The sequence below is a fragment of the Eriocheir sinensis genome, chromosome 31, assembly GCF_024679095.1.
Source record: "Eriocheir sinensis breed Jianghai 21 chromosome 31, ASM2467909v1, whole genome shotgun sequence".
NCBI classification, from domain to species: Eukaryota; Metazoa; Arthropoda; class Malacostraca; order Decapoda; family Varunidae; genus Eriocheir; species Eriocheir sinensis.
The window spans coordinates 7,471,241-7,484,505 of NC_066539.1; the positions used below are offsets into that span (position 1 = coordinate 7,471,241).

The 13,265-nt window shown below is 39.9% G+C and overlaps 1 protein-coding gene across 1 annotated transcript in view; it reads left to right on the forward strand.

Moving 5' to 3' along the window:
• The window catches only part of LOC127005850 (probable 26S proteasome non-ATPase regulatory subunit 3), a 12,018-nt gene extending 135 nt beyond the window's left edge, over positions 1 to 11,883 (forward strand). Inside the window, exons 1-10 of the mRNA XM_050875128.1 lie at positions 1 to 86; positions 2,420 to 2,644; positions 3,894 to 4,010; positions 4,305 to 4,425; positions 5,044 to 5,194; positions 6,605 to 6,805; positions 7,357 to 7,473; positions 8,863 to 9,051; positions 9,829 to 10,011; positions 11,159 to 11,883. The exon at positions 1 to 86 is cut by the window's left edge and continues 135 nt beyond it. Of these exons, the coding sequence (XP_050731085.1) occupies positions 1 to 86; positions 2,420 to 2,644; positions 3,894 to 4,010; positions 4,305 to 4,425; positions 5,044 to 5,194; positions 6,605 to 6,805; positions 7,357 to 7,473; positions 8,863 to 9,051; positions 9,829 to 10,011; positions 11,159 to 11,236 (1,468 nt within the window). The 3' untranslated portion in view covers positions 11,237 to 11,883. The remainder of the gene's footprint in view (positions 87 to 2,419; positions 2,645 to 3,893; positions 4,011 to 4,304; positions 4,426 to 5,043; positions 5,195 to 6,604; positions 6,806 to 7,356; positions 7,474 to 8,862; positions 9,052 to 9,828; positions 10,012 to 11,158) is intronic.
• Positions 11,884 to 13,265: the final 1,382 nt, after the last annotated feature.

The following is a 13,265-nucleotide window of genomic DNA, read 5'->3' on the forward strand; positions in this document are numbered from 1 at the left end:
TAAGGATAAGGATAAGGACAAGGACAAGGATAAGGATAAGGAGGGCGAGACGGAGAAGAAGGACCCGGACACCGTCACTCTGGAAGGTAGGGGAGGTGCACTCCGGCCTGGCGGTCACAGCGCCCCGTCAGGGCCAGCAGGGGGGGGAACATTTAAACTCATGATCATGGATATAATACAAAGTCATGGCCTTAAAGGGGTGATAGTTATAATTTAATGACCATAGACCCAGTTTTAAGCTTATGCTCATGGCTGTAAGGGGGTGGTGGGCAATTGCTTAGCAGACATGAGAATTTGATAAATGTTGAAGGTGTAGCCACTTCTTACGAAGTTAATACTAAAATTATGGATTCTTTTTTGGTCCCTGAATATAGTATAGTAAAGGATGACTTTTTGAAGGTACAAGGGGGGGCTGAGGAAAGCAAAGCCTCCCACCTTCTCCCCCATTAGGTTGAGTTAGGTTAGGTTGTAGTGCGGCGACTAGGCCTGATGAGGTAGCCTCCCATAATCCACTTGGCGAGTGGGTTACCTGTTTTGCCGACTCGGTAAGGAGTGGCTCTCCTGTCATACTGGTTGTTGGTTCAATCCCAGGCAGCCGGCAAATATCCTCTCCTTGTCTTGATTAATTTCTTGTGTGTTTCGATACATGCAGAGGACGTGTGGGTATTATTGAGTAGAAAATCATATCTCGGGGCATGACAGTGGTGGCAGCGGTGGGATTTGAACCCACACCTCTGAGGAGACTGGAGCCTGGAGACTGGAGACTGTCGCCGCACCACATTGCACTGCACGGTTAATTGGCATGTGATGTGAGCTGGTGGAAATACGCAGCGCAGGATGGGGCTGGGCGGCAGCAGGGGTGGATCGACTCCATTGGCCAGTGATCATTGATGGGAGTGGGGTGGTGGTGGGTGCACCCCAGGCATTGAAAAATCAATCATCTAGTGACTTCTAGATAACAAAACTTCATGATAAAAAACATAGTTTGCTCAGAAATAAACAGCCAGTCTCTCAAAATTAGTAGGCTTCACTTTCCTTAACAATCCCCAAGCATTCTATTTCAGAGACACGGCACATTCATACCTGGGTAAAATATGATGTTTTTCGGTATCAGGGGAGGACTATGAAGATCAGGGATAATGGATATATTATCTAGTTTCTTACCAATCCCACTGTGGGGTTTGATGCTATATTTTCTGATATCTTGTTTTACTACTTATTGTTCTTTATAACCACTAATGCAGAAATGGGGGCTTAGGAGGGCTCATGATGTAATTTCTGGTCTGGTTAGACCAGGAGTGGGCAATCTTCAGCCTGCGGGCCATATCCACCCCATGAAGGCTGGCTTGTTGATGTCATTTTCAGTAACTGGTAATAGTAAATCAGTATTATTTTCCGAATATTTACATTTCGGTATGTTTCCATATTTTTACATCACATTATGACATATTAATAAAAAATAGCAATCTTTATAATATATCTTAAAATGAAAGGCTTTGTAAATAGATTTCATAAACTATGGCACTTAAATTGAGTCACTCTCTAGTAACAAATACTAGCACGTTTACAAAAATTGAATGGATGATTATGGTCGTCACCTGGGGCTAGGGACTTTTCTTGCCATAATGACTAGTCAACATGTAGAGTTAACCCCTTCACTCCGGCGACGCCGATGTCAGCGTCCGACGGCGTCACAGTATGGAAAGGGTTAGTCCTCTTCTAAACCTCTTAATCCTTTTCCATTTCCTCTTAATCCTCTTTTAAAGCTCTTAAGAGGAAATGGAAGAGGATTAAGAGGAATTTAGTGGAGGATTGACAGGTTTAGAAGAGGATTAATCCTCTTTCATTTCCTCTTGACCCTTTCCATACTGTGACGCTGACGTCTGCGTCATGGATGGAAAGGGCTAAGGGATCAGATATTAATGTCATCACCAGAAAAGAGCCATGATGTGCTAGATTGAATTTTGTGATGGCTCATTTCTACTAGCAATAGGTTGCTATCCTTACTGACAATAGGTAACTATGTGCAATGATAGTGGGTTACTGTTAAGTGGCAATAGGTCACTATTTTAGGGGTAATAGATTACTCTCAGTTAGGTTAAGGTGAGGTTCTCCTTATTAATAAATAGACCCTAGGGTCAAGACAGTCGTTCCAGTGGCTGAGACAGATTCCTGGTCTTATAGGGGAAAGGAATACTAAAATTAGTGTTCATAGACCTGATTCTAGTCTGTATTTATCTGTTAGGGAACCGTCATGCTCTTGTATTCAACAATATTTTTCTTTTATAATTTTATTGCACTATTCACCTCTCTTTATATCCATTTCTGTTGGGAATTGTTTGTTTCTGTGAAAAATTCCTGCAGTGTAATGGCAGAAGATGATGATGATAATGTTAATATAATGAATTTCCCTCAACAGATATCAAGGAACAGATAAGACTTGTGGAGCGCAGCATCGTCAGTAAAGAGCCCAGATTTGTGCTGCGTGTCTTGAGGGCACTCCCGGCCACGCGACGCAAGTTGACCCCCAATGTGCTGCGTCGCCTGGTTGCCACTTACTATGGGCGGGCTGAGAGCAAGCAGGAACGTGAGGCCATCCTGCAGTTCATTGAGGAGCCCATGGACACAGACACCAGCTCTCAGGGTAGGTATTGGGGTGGTGTTTAGCCTTTATGGATGGAGGTATGATATGGAGCAATAGGTGGTGTGACATATAAGAGTAGAGAATGCCTTGGATGTGAGGGTAGGGTACATGGAAGGATGCTACATAGCACTCTGTGTTCAGTGGGTCGGAGGAGGATATGTAACAGTGTGTGAGGATGGGGCAGCTTATATTTCATTGTGTGCTGGAAAGAAAAAGGTTGAGGGATGTGATGGTGATAGTAATGGCAGTAGTAGTAGTAGTGTTATGAGTGTAAGAATAAGGCACTGTGTAAATTTACTGTGTTTGTACTATAGTGATGTGTTCAGAAATAGGACATGTATGTGAAGGAGGGTGTTGTTGGGGTAGAGCAAGGTAGGGCAAGGCAGTGTATTCTTATGCATCTCCTCTTATTTCTACTTAAGAATCACATTGGTGGTGTTTTTCTATTCTCCTTTTTTATTGAACTTTTTACCATTAAGAAAAGTTTTTGAAGCTAAAGCAGTGTATTCTGAATACTGGTAACTCGATTTACGTGAGTATTGTGTCCTTGAAGAGGTCGTGTAAATCAAAAGCAATGTAAATTAAACAAGAGGTAGGTTTCTTTCAAAAAATAAATATTCACTTCATTCAGTGGAGAGAGAGAGAGAGAGAGAGAGAATCCACATCACCGAGATATCCACTCAGGCACTCAGTCTCAGCCTCACTCGTGTGAGGAAGAAATGAGGGACACCATGAGTGACTGGCTAGTATTGGTACCGGTACCGAGCAGTCTGGTACTGGTACTGTACCGTATAGCTGGTACCGGTACTTGGCCACCCCTATTGTTGAGTAGCGTGGCAGCGTGGGTACTGTATTGTTGTTCAAGCGGCACGCAGGAAGAACTGAGTTCGGCTGTGTGGCCGCGGCGCCATGTGAGTCCAGTTGCGCGAGACATCTAATGGCCAGTCCATAATATATCGTGTATAAGTGAAAAAACGTGTAAATTAAACATTTATTTGGATTTTGGGCCCCGCATTATTTAAAAAACGCGTAAACCAAACTCGCGTAAATCGAGAGTTACCTGTATCCTCCTCTTCAGTAACAGCATGTTGAGGACTTTTCCTCCCTCTTCATATGTATAGCCTTTGTGGATACTATCTTTCTTTACAGTATGTTTTGGTCATTTGTATCTCCCATTTTTATGTATGTACAGCCTTTGGTTTATACATCTGCTTTTACCATAAGAGAAACTGAATGTGTTATTTTTCAGGGCCAGTGGTGAGGCAGCGAGGACAGTTGCTGCTGGAGGTGGACGTGTACATCCATCTGCTGGTGCTGCTGAGGCTCCTTGACACCAACAACACTCAGGATGCCATCAAGTGCTCAGGTGTGTGTGGGGAGAGTGAGAGAGAGGTCATTTCATTAACTCTGCAATAAAATAAAACTGATAAGACCTTAGAATTTCTTGAAGAGATATGAAGATGGAGTTAGCCCTAAAATTTCACTGATGATATATGCAGATTAATAAATTGTGGGGTGCTCATGAGCATGATAAGTGGGCAACTCAGGAATTACTTGTCTGTCTGTCTGTTCATTTGTATTGTATCAGTACAGACGAACACCAAAAGAGCCAGTCTCTCATCACAAACTATAATATTAATTCCTTGGTGTGGTGCTGCAGACCTGTTGATGACCAAGGTGACCTCAGTCAACCGCCGCACCCTTGACCTGCTGGCTGCCCGCTGCTACTTCTACCACTCCAGGGTGTATGAGGTCAACAAGCGACTTGACGAGATCAGGGGGTGAGTAGATGTTGCTGAAACTGTGACCACTTTCTGTATTTTAGCCAATCCATTTACACCATTCTAACTAGTAAGTACTGATAAAATGGGGAAAATACTATGAAGAATTAGGTTGACATCAAGAATAGATTGTCAAAGTAATGTTTTGTATTCAAGCTTAACTCTCGCAAGATTTTCTTTTTTTTTCTTTTTATGCCTCATATTAGTTTTTCTTCTTAGTATTTTTTATTTGTTGTAGTAATTTCTTAATTGTATATTTTTATTCTTTTTGTATTGTTTTCATTGTATACTGTTTTCATAGTTTTCATTGTATTTTTTTGTTGTATTGTTTTTTTTTCAGTTAATGCTATTTTGATGTTACACGCTTCCTCTTATGGAAATGGTGTTAGTGATAATATTGATATTTGCTTTAGATTACCACAGATTTTGATTTTCTATATTTGTTATTTACTTATCTCTTGTTCAATTCTGTTACATAAAGACCTTTAGATGCTGATGTAGTGTTGCATCTAAGTTGTTTTCTACATATATTGATTTTTTTCCCTAAGTGATATAATAACCTTTAGATACTAATTCTTGTTGCTTCTAAGTTTTCTTTTGTATCCTGTTTCTTGCCAGATTCATGCACCAGCGACTCTGCCAGGCAACTCTACGTAAGGACCACGAGGGTCAGGCAGTGCTGATCAATTGCCTGCTGAGGAACTACCTTCACTACTGCCTCTATGACCAGGCACAGAAGCTGATCGTCAAGCTAGAGTTCCCGCAACAGGTCAGTACAGTGCTACTTGACCGTCAGTGCTTTTTGCCCACCAGTGCTTTTTACTCTTTAGTTGTTGGTGCTTTGTTGTAGTAGAATGTAGTGCTCAAGTTTTCAGTCTTTTGACATCCATACCCTTGAACAAAACCAATAGCAACTAAAGAGAAGCTGTGTATAGATTGTGTTAGTGTGGTCAAGACAGAGAGTTTCCATTCGGTCCTTTCAATATACAGTAATACCTTGGTTTATGAGTGCCTTACTTTACAAGTGTTTTGATTTATGAGCAAAAATAAATCGCTAAAATTGCCTTGGTTTACAAGCAATGACTTGGTGTATGAGCATCCTGGTTGTCAAAGACACGAGCATGGGTTCCCTTTGTTCTCCGCAAGATGAGAGTCCTCAGAGCAGAAAACATTGGGAATGGGGTCTCAGTTCGCTTTGTACACTTGCAGAGGCAGCACCCACGCACTTGTGTCCGTCTGTGTTTGTCCTCTAGTGTGTAATCTTTGTGTTTTCAGCATTATTGTGTGCATTCGTTTTGGTTTACAAGTTTTTTTATTTGTGAGCAAAAGTCCGGAACGAATTAAGCTCGTAAACCAAGGTATGACTCTTTCTTAGCATGCTTCAATCCTCTCATGGTCCGTTCTCCTTATTCTCTCAACTATTTTCCCACACTGCCTTCCTATTTTGCTGGGGTTTGTTCTCTTGAATTCACGGCTTTAATCTTATTTGTGTGTACTTTCGTTGTTTGGTAATTCATTCACATTCTCTCCAATGGGTATTTCTGTCTGGGTACTGTGCTCAACTTCCTCTGCTACTCCACAGTGTTCGTCCTCTACCTCATGAGACATGCCAATTTTTCCTGAAGCCCATCCATATCTGTCAGTGAACATCATCCTCTCGACATCACAATCACCTTAAGGGTTGAAAAAAGCTCTTAATTAATTTGCACCATTGTTATTTGTATGATGCTGTTTATCTATGTGATGCTTTGTTATTGGAGAGGAAATAAATTGAGGTACTAAAGGCATTTGTTTAAAGTTTAATTATATATCTTTTTCAAATCCATAGCTCAGTATAATCCGTAAGAATGTCCATATTGAAATATCTCTCTTGCGCTGTGAAAAGTTTCCTACTTTCATTTAACTGATGTGTTGCAGTTATTTAGACATGCATAAGACTCGTGTTCCTTCTCCTCATATGACTAGGTTTGCATTTATGAGGAGGAGGAGGAAGATGGAAGTTGAAGGATTAAGTGAATAAAAAGGAAAAGAGAGGAGAAAGGAGGTGAAATGAGGAAGAAGGAAATTTTAGGGTTGGGAGAGAGAACAGAGAAAGGAGAATGAGTGACTGAAGGCTGTTTTTACATGTGTAACTTGACTTATGCTGCAGGTACTTTCATGAAAAGTGTTTTTTCTGCAGGCCAACAACAATGAGGTGGCCCGCTACCACTACTACATGGGCCGCATCAAGGGCATCCAGCTAGAATACTCCGAGGCCCACAAGCACCTGATCCAGGCCCTGCGCAAGGCCCCGCAGCAGACGGCCATCGGCTTTAGGCAGGCCGTGCAGAAGCTGGCGGTGGTGGTGGAGCTGCTGCTTGGTGATATCCCGGAGAGACAGGTATGGAGGGGGAGGGGACACTGGGTGACCTGTGGAAGGATGATGATTAAAACTAGATTTTCCTTAATAGTTCAGACTCACTGTATGACTGGGTATGTTGTGTGGCTCATCAAACTGCCATCAGTGTTAGAGGGCCAGAAAGGATTGGGCATAGAATATATTGCCATAATTTCTAATACTTCTAATATGCAGATTTATTTGTTGTCTACTAGTTCAGTAAATAAAAGTCAGCAAGTGCTTCTATGCTCCACCACACCTTTGCTCTTGACTAACATAGGTCTTGGTTTACATTATTTTCATCAGTTTAATTCATATATAATATTAGAATAAAATTCAGTAAAACAGTTACTAAGTTATCTTCATAAAAAGAGATAAAATATCTCTTTTTACATATCTGTTAATAATTCTTGTTTTTCATTTTACTTCATTTTGACTGAGGCCTTTTAGACTCCCCACCCAGGCTATGGTAGGCTAGGTACTTTGATGATAAGGATATATAAATATGTACTTTTAGCTTTGATGAACGTCAAGCTTAATTTATCTTCACACAGATTTTCCGTCAAGCAATCATGCGCAAAGCGTTGGCCCCATACCTGCAGCTGACCCAGACAGTGCGTTTGGGTAACTTGGCGCACTTCACCAACACTCTCAACGAGTACAAGACCAAGGTGAGGCACGGAACGCACCATTGTTTGTACTTGAGTACATTACCATATCACAAATACAAGTTCAAGTACTTAGTTTTCTAGTTGAGCTTGGGAACATGTACTATTGCACTGTACTTGAATCCAAGCCCTGGAAGGTATTTATTAATTACAATATGAATCAGATATATAGTAAACTCACACTAACAAACCAATAGGGGGAAAGGGGGTGACATTATATCAAAAAATTCATTATAGCTGAGGGATCTGAACTTTTGTTATTTAACAAACTTTGTTATATATGTATATACTTTGTTCTTTATAGCTATTAGCTGAAAGTTTGTTATTTTTGACCACCTCCGTATATAACAAAAATTGTTCATTGTATTAGATGAAAGTTTGCCTTCTTACATACATGCAGTCATCACAAAAACTAAACCCATACAGGGAAATTAAAACTAATTACACATTGGAGACCATGTTACGCTGACCGATGTGCATGTACATGCTGGGCTAGCCCACTCCCAAACATAGCTCTGCACTTACCAAACTTGTTTGGTAAATTCCCACACGTACTGGAGAGGCAAAAAAACTTTGTTAAATCTGAACTTTGTTATATTGAGGTCTGTAAAAGTGAGTTTACTGTATTCCCCACTCACCTTATGTTCACTGTAGATGTGCTCCAAAGTACTTTCTTTAGTTACATTGAGCTCTGAGTCCAAGGTCAAGTACAAATACAAAACAAATTCTGGACCCTGAGTCTGAATACAAATGCATTAAATTGTGTACTACTTAATGAGTACTTGTTCTTGGGCCCAACCTTGGGACACATACATACACAAAAAAAAGCTCCATTATTCATTAATTTGTAGAGGGCTGCATTTGAAATTTCTTTGGCATTAGATTAAGTCATTGATTGATTAGTTTATTTTTGTAATGAAAAACAAAGAGAGATGCTTTCCATCCCAACACTCGAGCAGATTATATATAGAAGTGTAAGGGTTGTACAAAGGTATTAAAAATATAGATATACATATTCAGTGCCAAAAAATACAGTGAAAGCAAAGGAAAAGTCTCCATATGACTATATGAATATGAATTGAAGCTATGAAGACAAGAAGACATCTAAGAGAAACACAACATGGAAGAGAGGTTGGTAGGCCTGGCATTACAAGTCTTAGAGGAGTGTTGAAAGCTACTGAAAACACTCCTCTAAGTACTGGAAAGAAGTATACATATATTATTTTTATCCATTTTTATCTTTATTTATTTATTTTATAATTTTTCCAGTTTCTGGAGGACCCTAAGTCATGGGAATTGACTATTAACTATGATTTTATTTATGTAATGTTTAAATTATTTATTATTGTTTATATTTCTATTTGTTTATTTTTACATTATTGCTATTTCCAGTTCCAAGAGGATCACACGTTCATGCTGATCCTGCGTCTGCGCCACAATGTCATCAAGACTGGCCTGCGTGCCATCTCCCTCTCATACTCCCGCATCTCCCTCGCTGATGTGGCCTCCAAGCTCACCCTGGGCTCCCGGGAAGACGCTGAGTTCATTGTAGCCAAGGCCATCAGGGACGGTGTGATTGAGGTATGCAGGTCTGGTTCTTGGGCTATCTTCTTCATTTATATATCTATCTATATCTCTGACACCCCATCTTCTCATTTTAACTTTTCCCAAGGTGGTGGTCATTGTAGAAGGGATCAGTTTTTCTGTTTTGGCACTTAAAACACATTCAATCCTGTGCCTCCTGACTCTATCTCCCCAATACTCTTCTACTCTGTTGATCCATTTTACTGTTGGTCTGTCACTGATACTATTTCCCCTTGATCTTACACTCGTACACTTTTTATATGGTCATTGTCATTCATTCTTAAGATGAGTCCAAACCATCTCAGAGTATCACACTTCATCAAGTAAGTCACTCCACAATCTACTCTCCTTGCTGTTACACTGATGCCAAAACTCCAGAATGCATCTTTGTCACATACTTCCTTCATACCATCTTAACAGACCACAAGCTTGTACTATTATTTTAACAATTTTTATTTTGCACCTTTAACATTTTATAAGAATATATTCAGTCTGATTTTAACATGTTTGGTGTTATACGACCACAGTAGTTGCAGTGCCATGACTTCATGCCACAATCTTTCAATCAATCAATCAGTCAGTCAAGCTCCTCATATATATTACATTATTACTCCTCAATCCACTTTTCTTTGTGTGACACCCATGGCAAAACACTTGTACAGATATTCGTTACATACTTTCTCCATCCCACTTTGACACACTGCAGGCTTCTTTACACAGTTCATATCTCTGTCTTCTTTACTGTATAAAAGCTAACCTTCCCATATCTTCCAGGCTGTGATTGACCACGAACATGGGTACATGCAGAGCAAGGAGACCGTGGATGTGTACTGCACTCGGGAGCCCCAGTCCGTGTACCACCAGCGCATCTCTTTCTGCCTCGATATCCACAACCAGTCCGTCAAGGCCATGCGCTACCCACCCAAGTCCTACAACAAGGATCTGGAAAGTGCTGAGGTGAGCTGCTCTTGCCATCCTGTCCTCTTTTCTTTCCTCATCTTTGCCATTGCTTCTCTCAATTTTTCGTTCATCCTCTCCAAACTCTCACTCTCTTTTGTTTTTGATTTCCTTTTTCCTCTCTATCTGATAACCTCTCTTATTATTGTTATTATTATTAATATTATTAATATTATTATTATTATTATTATTATTATTATTATTATTATTATTATTATTATTATTGTTATTATTATTGTTGTTGTATCCATTTTCTTCCTCAGGAGTGAAAACAGTTTATATTCTACCTTTCCCTCCATCCTTCTCCCTCTTCTTCATTTCTCTCATTAACGTGTCTGTGTCACAACTATCATTATTTTTAATTGTTTCATAAGTATAGATGTAAAACAAAATTATTGATTACAGTTTTATCTGAAGTGATCCATGAAATACGTTTATCGAATAGCCTATTTGCAACAAAGCATACAATTTTTATTCACACCATTACTTCATCAGTCATACTCACATCTGGGACATTTGAGTAGATTCTGGACTTCAAAAAAGTTGAGAATTACATGCACATTACTTTATAATCTAACTCAATATAATTTTTAATTGATGTAACATATATAAGAGGGAGAAGCTTGAGTTAGTAATTAAGTTTTGATTCAGATTACCTGGTAATTATTTCAAATACAATGATATTATTTTGACATTGTATATTCACCCAGTCAGCTAATAGCAAACTTTCCGAGGGAAAAGTGCATTTTTGCCCCTATAAGAAGACTGGTTATGCCTCCTTGCTGAACAACAGCTGCTTGCTAAGTGACATTGGAACTGACAATCATCCCATACACTTTTATGTCACGCTTCATTTTTGGAGAACTGCAGTTCAGATTTTAGGAGAGCTCGACAGTTTGTCAGTTCGGGCCGCAGGGAGATTGTCAGTTCATTTTCCACCCACACACTTTCAGATTTGACTGCAGTCGCCTGAATTGTCTGGAAAACTGACAATTTAACTGTGTGTGTATGGGGGCCTCACCCTCCCTCATTCCTGAATCTTATACTCATATGCAGATGGTTTTATTTTACTGTCTTTTCATTCTTTTCATTTCCCTCATTTAAGTCTGCAACCCTCTTTATTCATGGATCTGCTCTTCTTTCTCAGGAGCGGCGGGAGAGGGAGCAGCAGGATCTGGAGTTGGCGAAGGAGATGGCTGAGGAGGATGACGATGGGTTCCCTTAGAATTAATGACTAGCAAGTGTAGGTAGATGGCTCTCAAGGGGAACATCAACAAGAACAATAATAACAGATGTCTTTATGGCTATCTCTCCCTCCTTCACCCACACTTTTGCACTTTTTCCCTTGGTTATTTCCATGGCTTCAGAGTTCATATCAATATATAATGCCAAGAACAGCAGCTATGAATATCATGACCATCCCTCCTATCTTTCCACTCTCCTTATTTCCCTTTTTTTCCCCTTATTCTCCATGTTATTATTGTTCTCATTCTCTGCCTTTTGTTTTTTTCTCTGCCTCCTCCTACACTTCCTCCACTTCTTCCTCCTGTTCATCTTTCTCCTCATCTCGTGTGGATATTCCTTATTAGTACATGGAAATATCTTGCATCTGGTGTCTCCTTTTTTTCCTCCTTGGTCTTCCCTCTTTACACATAAACGAAAAACATCTCACTCCGTTGGTTAGCTGTTCCCATGTCTACTATTGTTGTTCTCGGAAAGCCTTGTGAATAGAGGACTTATATTTTCTTCCTCGAGGATGGTGGAATAGGTTCAGGGTGGAGGTCGGAGTTAGTTGGTCTTCTGGTCTAGTGTATTTCCCAGTGTAAAGGATAATTAATATTTGTTTGTACGGATAATAAACGGTCAATTTTTCCAAGTCGTCTGTTGTTACTTGCATGCTCAAACTACATTTCTGGTAAGTTGGCTTTTTGTGTTGATTCTGCTATAAAAAAAGGAATTGTAATTGTTAATCGTCAACTGTCATGGTGTTGTGAGTGGGTGTGAGAGAGAGAGAGAGAGAGAGAGAGAGAGAGAGAGGGGGGGGGGGGGTAAAAACAGCTCGCCTCAGCATATTCCCTTTCTTCAGGTAGTATTGTGTGGTTATGAATGTTTGTTTATATCTGGCCTTTATATTTACTTTGTTCTCTGAAAGTCTACATGTTCTAATGTGGAGGAAATAATCCTTTTGATGATTTGAAAGGGAGAGGAAGGGACAGCTTGATAGGCTATTCATGCAAAAAGTGTTGAATTTAAGTACAGTTAATAAGTAATTTATGTTGAGGTAAAGGTAGTTATGGTAATATTCTGATGACATTTCCAGCCTTTTTGGTTTGATTCGTTTGTGCAAAGAAACTATAGCCTACTATGTGAGAAATACCAATTGAGGTTCTGTTGACCTTTGCTAGGTGGAAAAAAAGGCCACGATGATAAAGGAGTCATATCCGTTTTTAAAGTATAAGGTTTATGATTTAATAGGTATCTACATTACAATGACATGACATGGGGTAATTAGTTTTCATGGGTCGCTAGGAATATGCGCAAGCTAGCCTTAAAAAAAAGCGTATTATAGTATTAGCATCATTACTTCTGACCAGTATATCGTGACAGTGCGTAATGATTATCCCATAGTTATCAATGATGACAAAACAAAAAGAGTAGATGTGATTGCATTAATTCTTTATCTGCTGGCAAAAATCACTAATTACAAAAAAATGAATTTGCATCACCATAGCGGCCTTTTTCCCTACTAAGCAATGGTAAACAGATAAACCTCATTTGGAATTCTCACGTGCACATAATAAGCTATAGTTTGAGATGAGTGGCAAAAATGCATGAAGGAACGGCGTGTGGAGGGAGGTGTTGCCATACCGCGAGCATTATTTTGGCCACGCGCGTGCATGCGGTCAGTTTTTTGTTGCCAATGTTGGACAAATTGCGTGTTGCGAGCGATGGAAGTGATACAGGTTGCGAGTGATGCGTGTAAGCGTGTTGACAGTGTCCCCATCGCCCTGGAGAAGCACTGGGTGAGCTGGTAGCAAGAATTAATAGTCATGTTTTGCCGGTATGCCCTTCAACATGAATCAGCTTGCGAGGTGAGTAAGTAGAGCAGAGGCAAGATTATAATTATGTTAGGTTCGCTTATGTTAGGTTAGTTTAGGTTTTGTAACCACGTGGGCCTTCATATCATGGTTAAGGGCATGTATTTTCGCCCAATAATTAATTAACCTCAATATGGTGTACTATATGGTATTTTG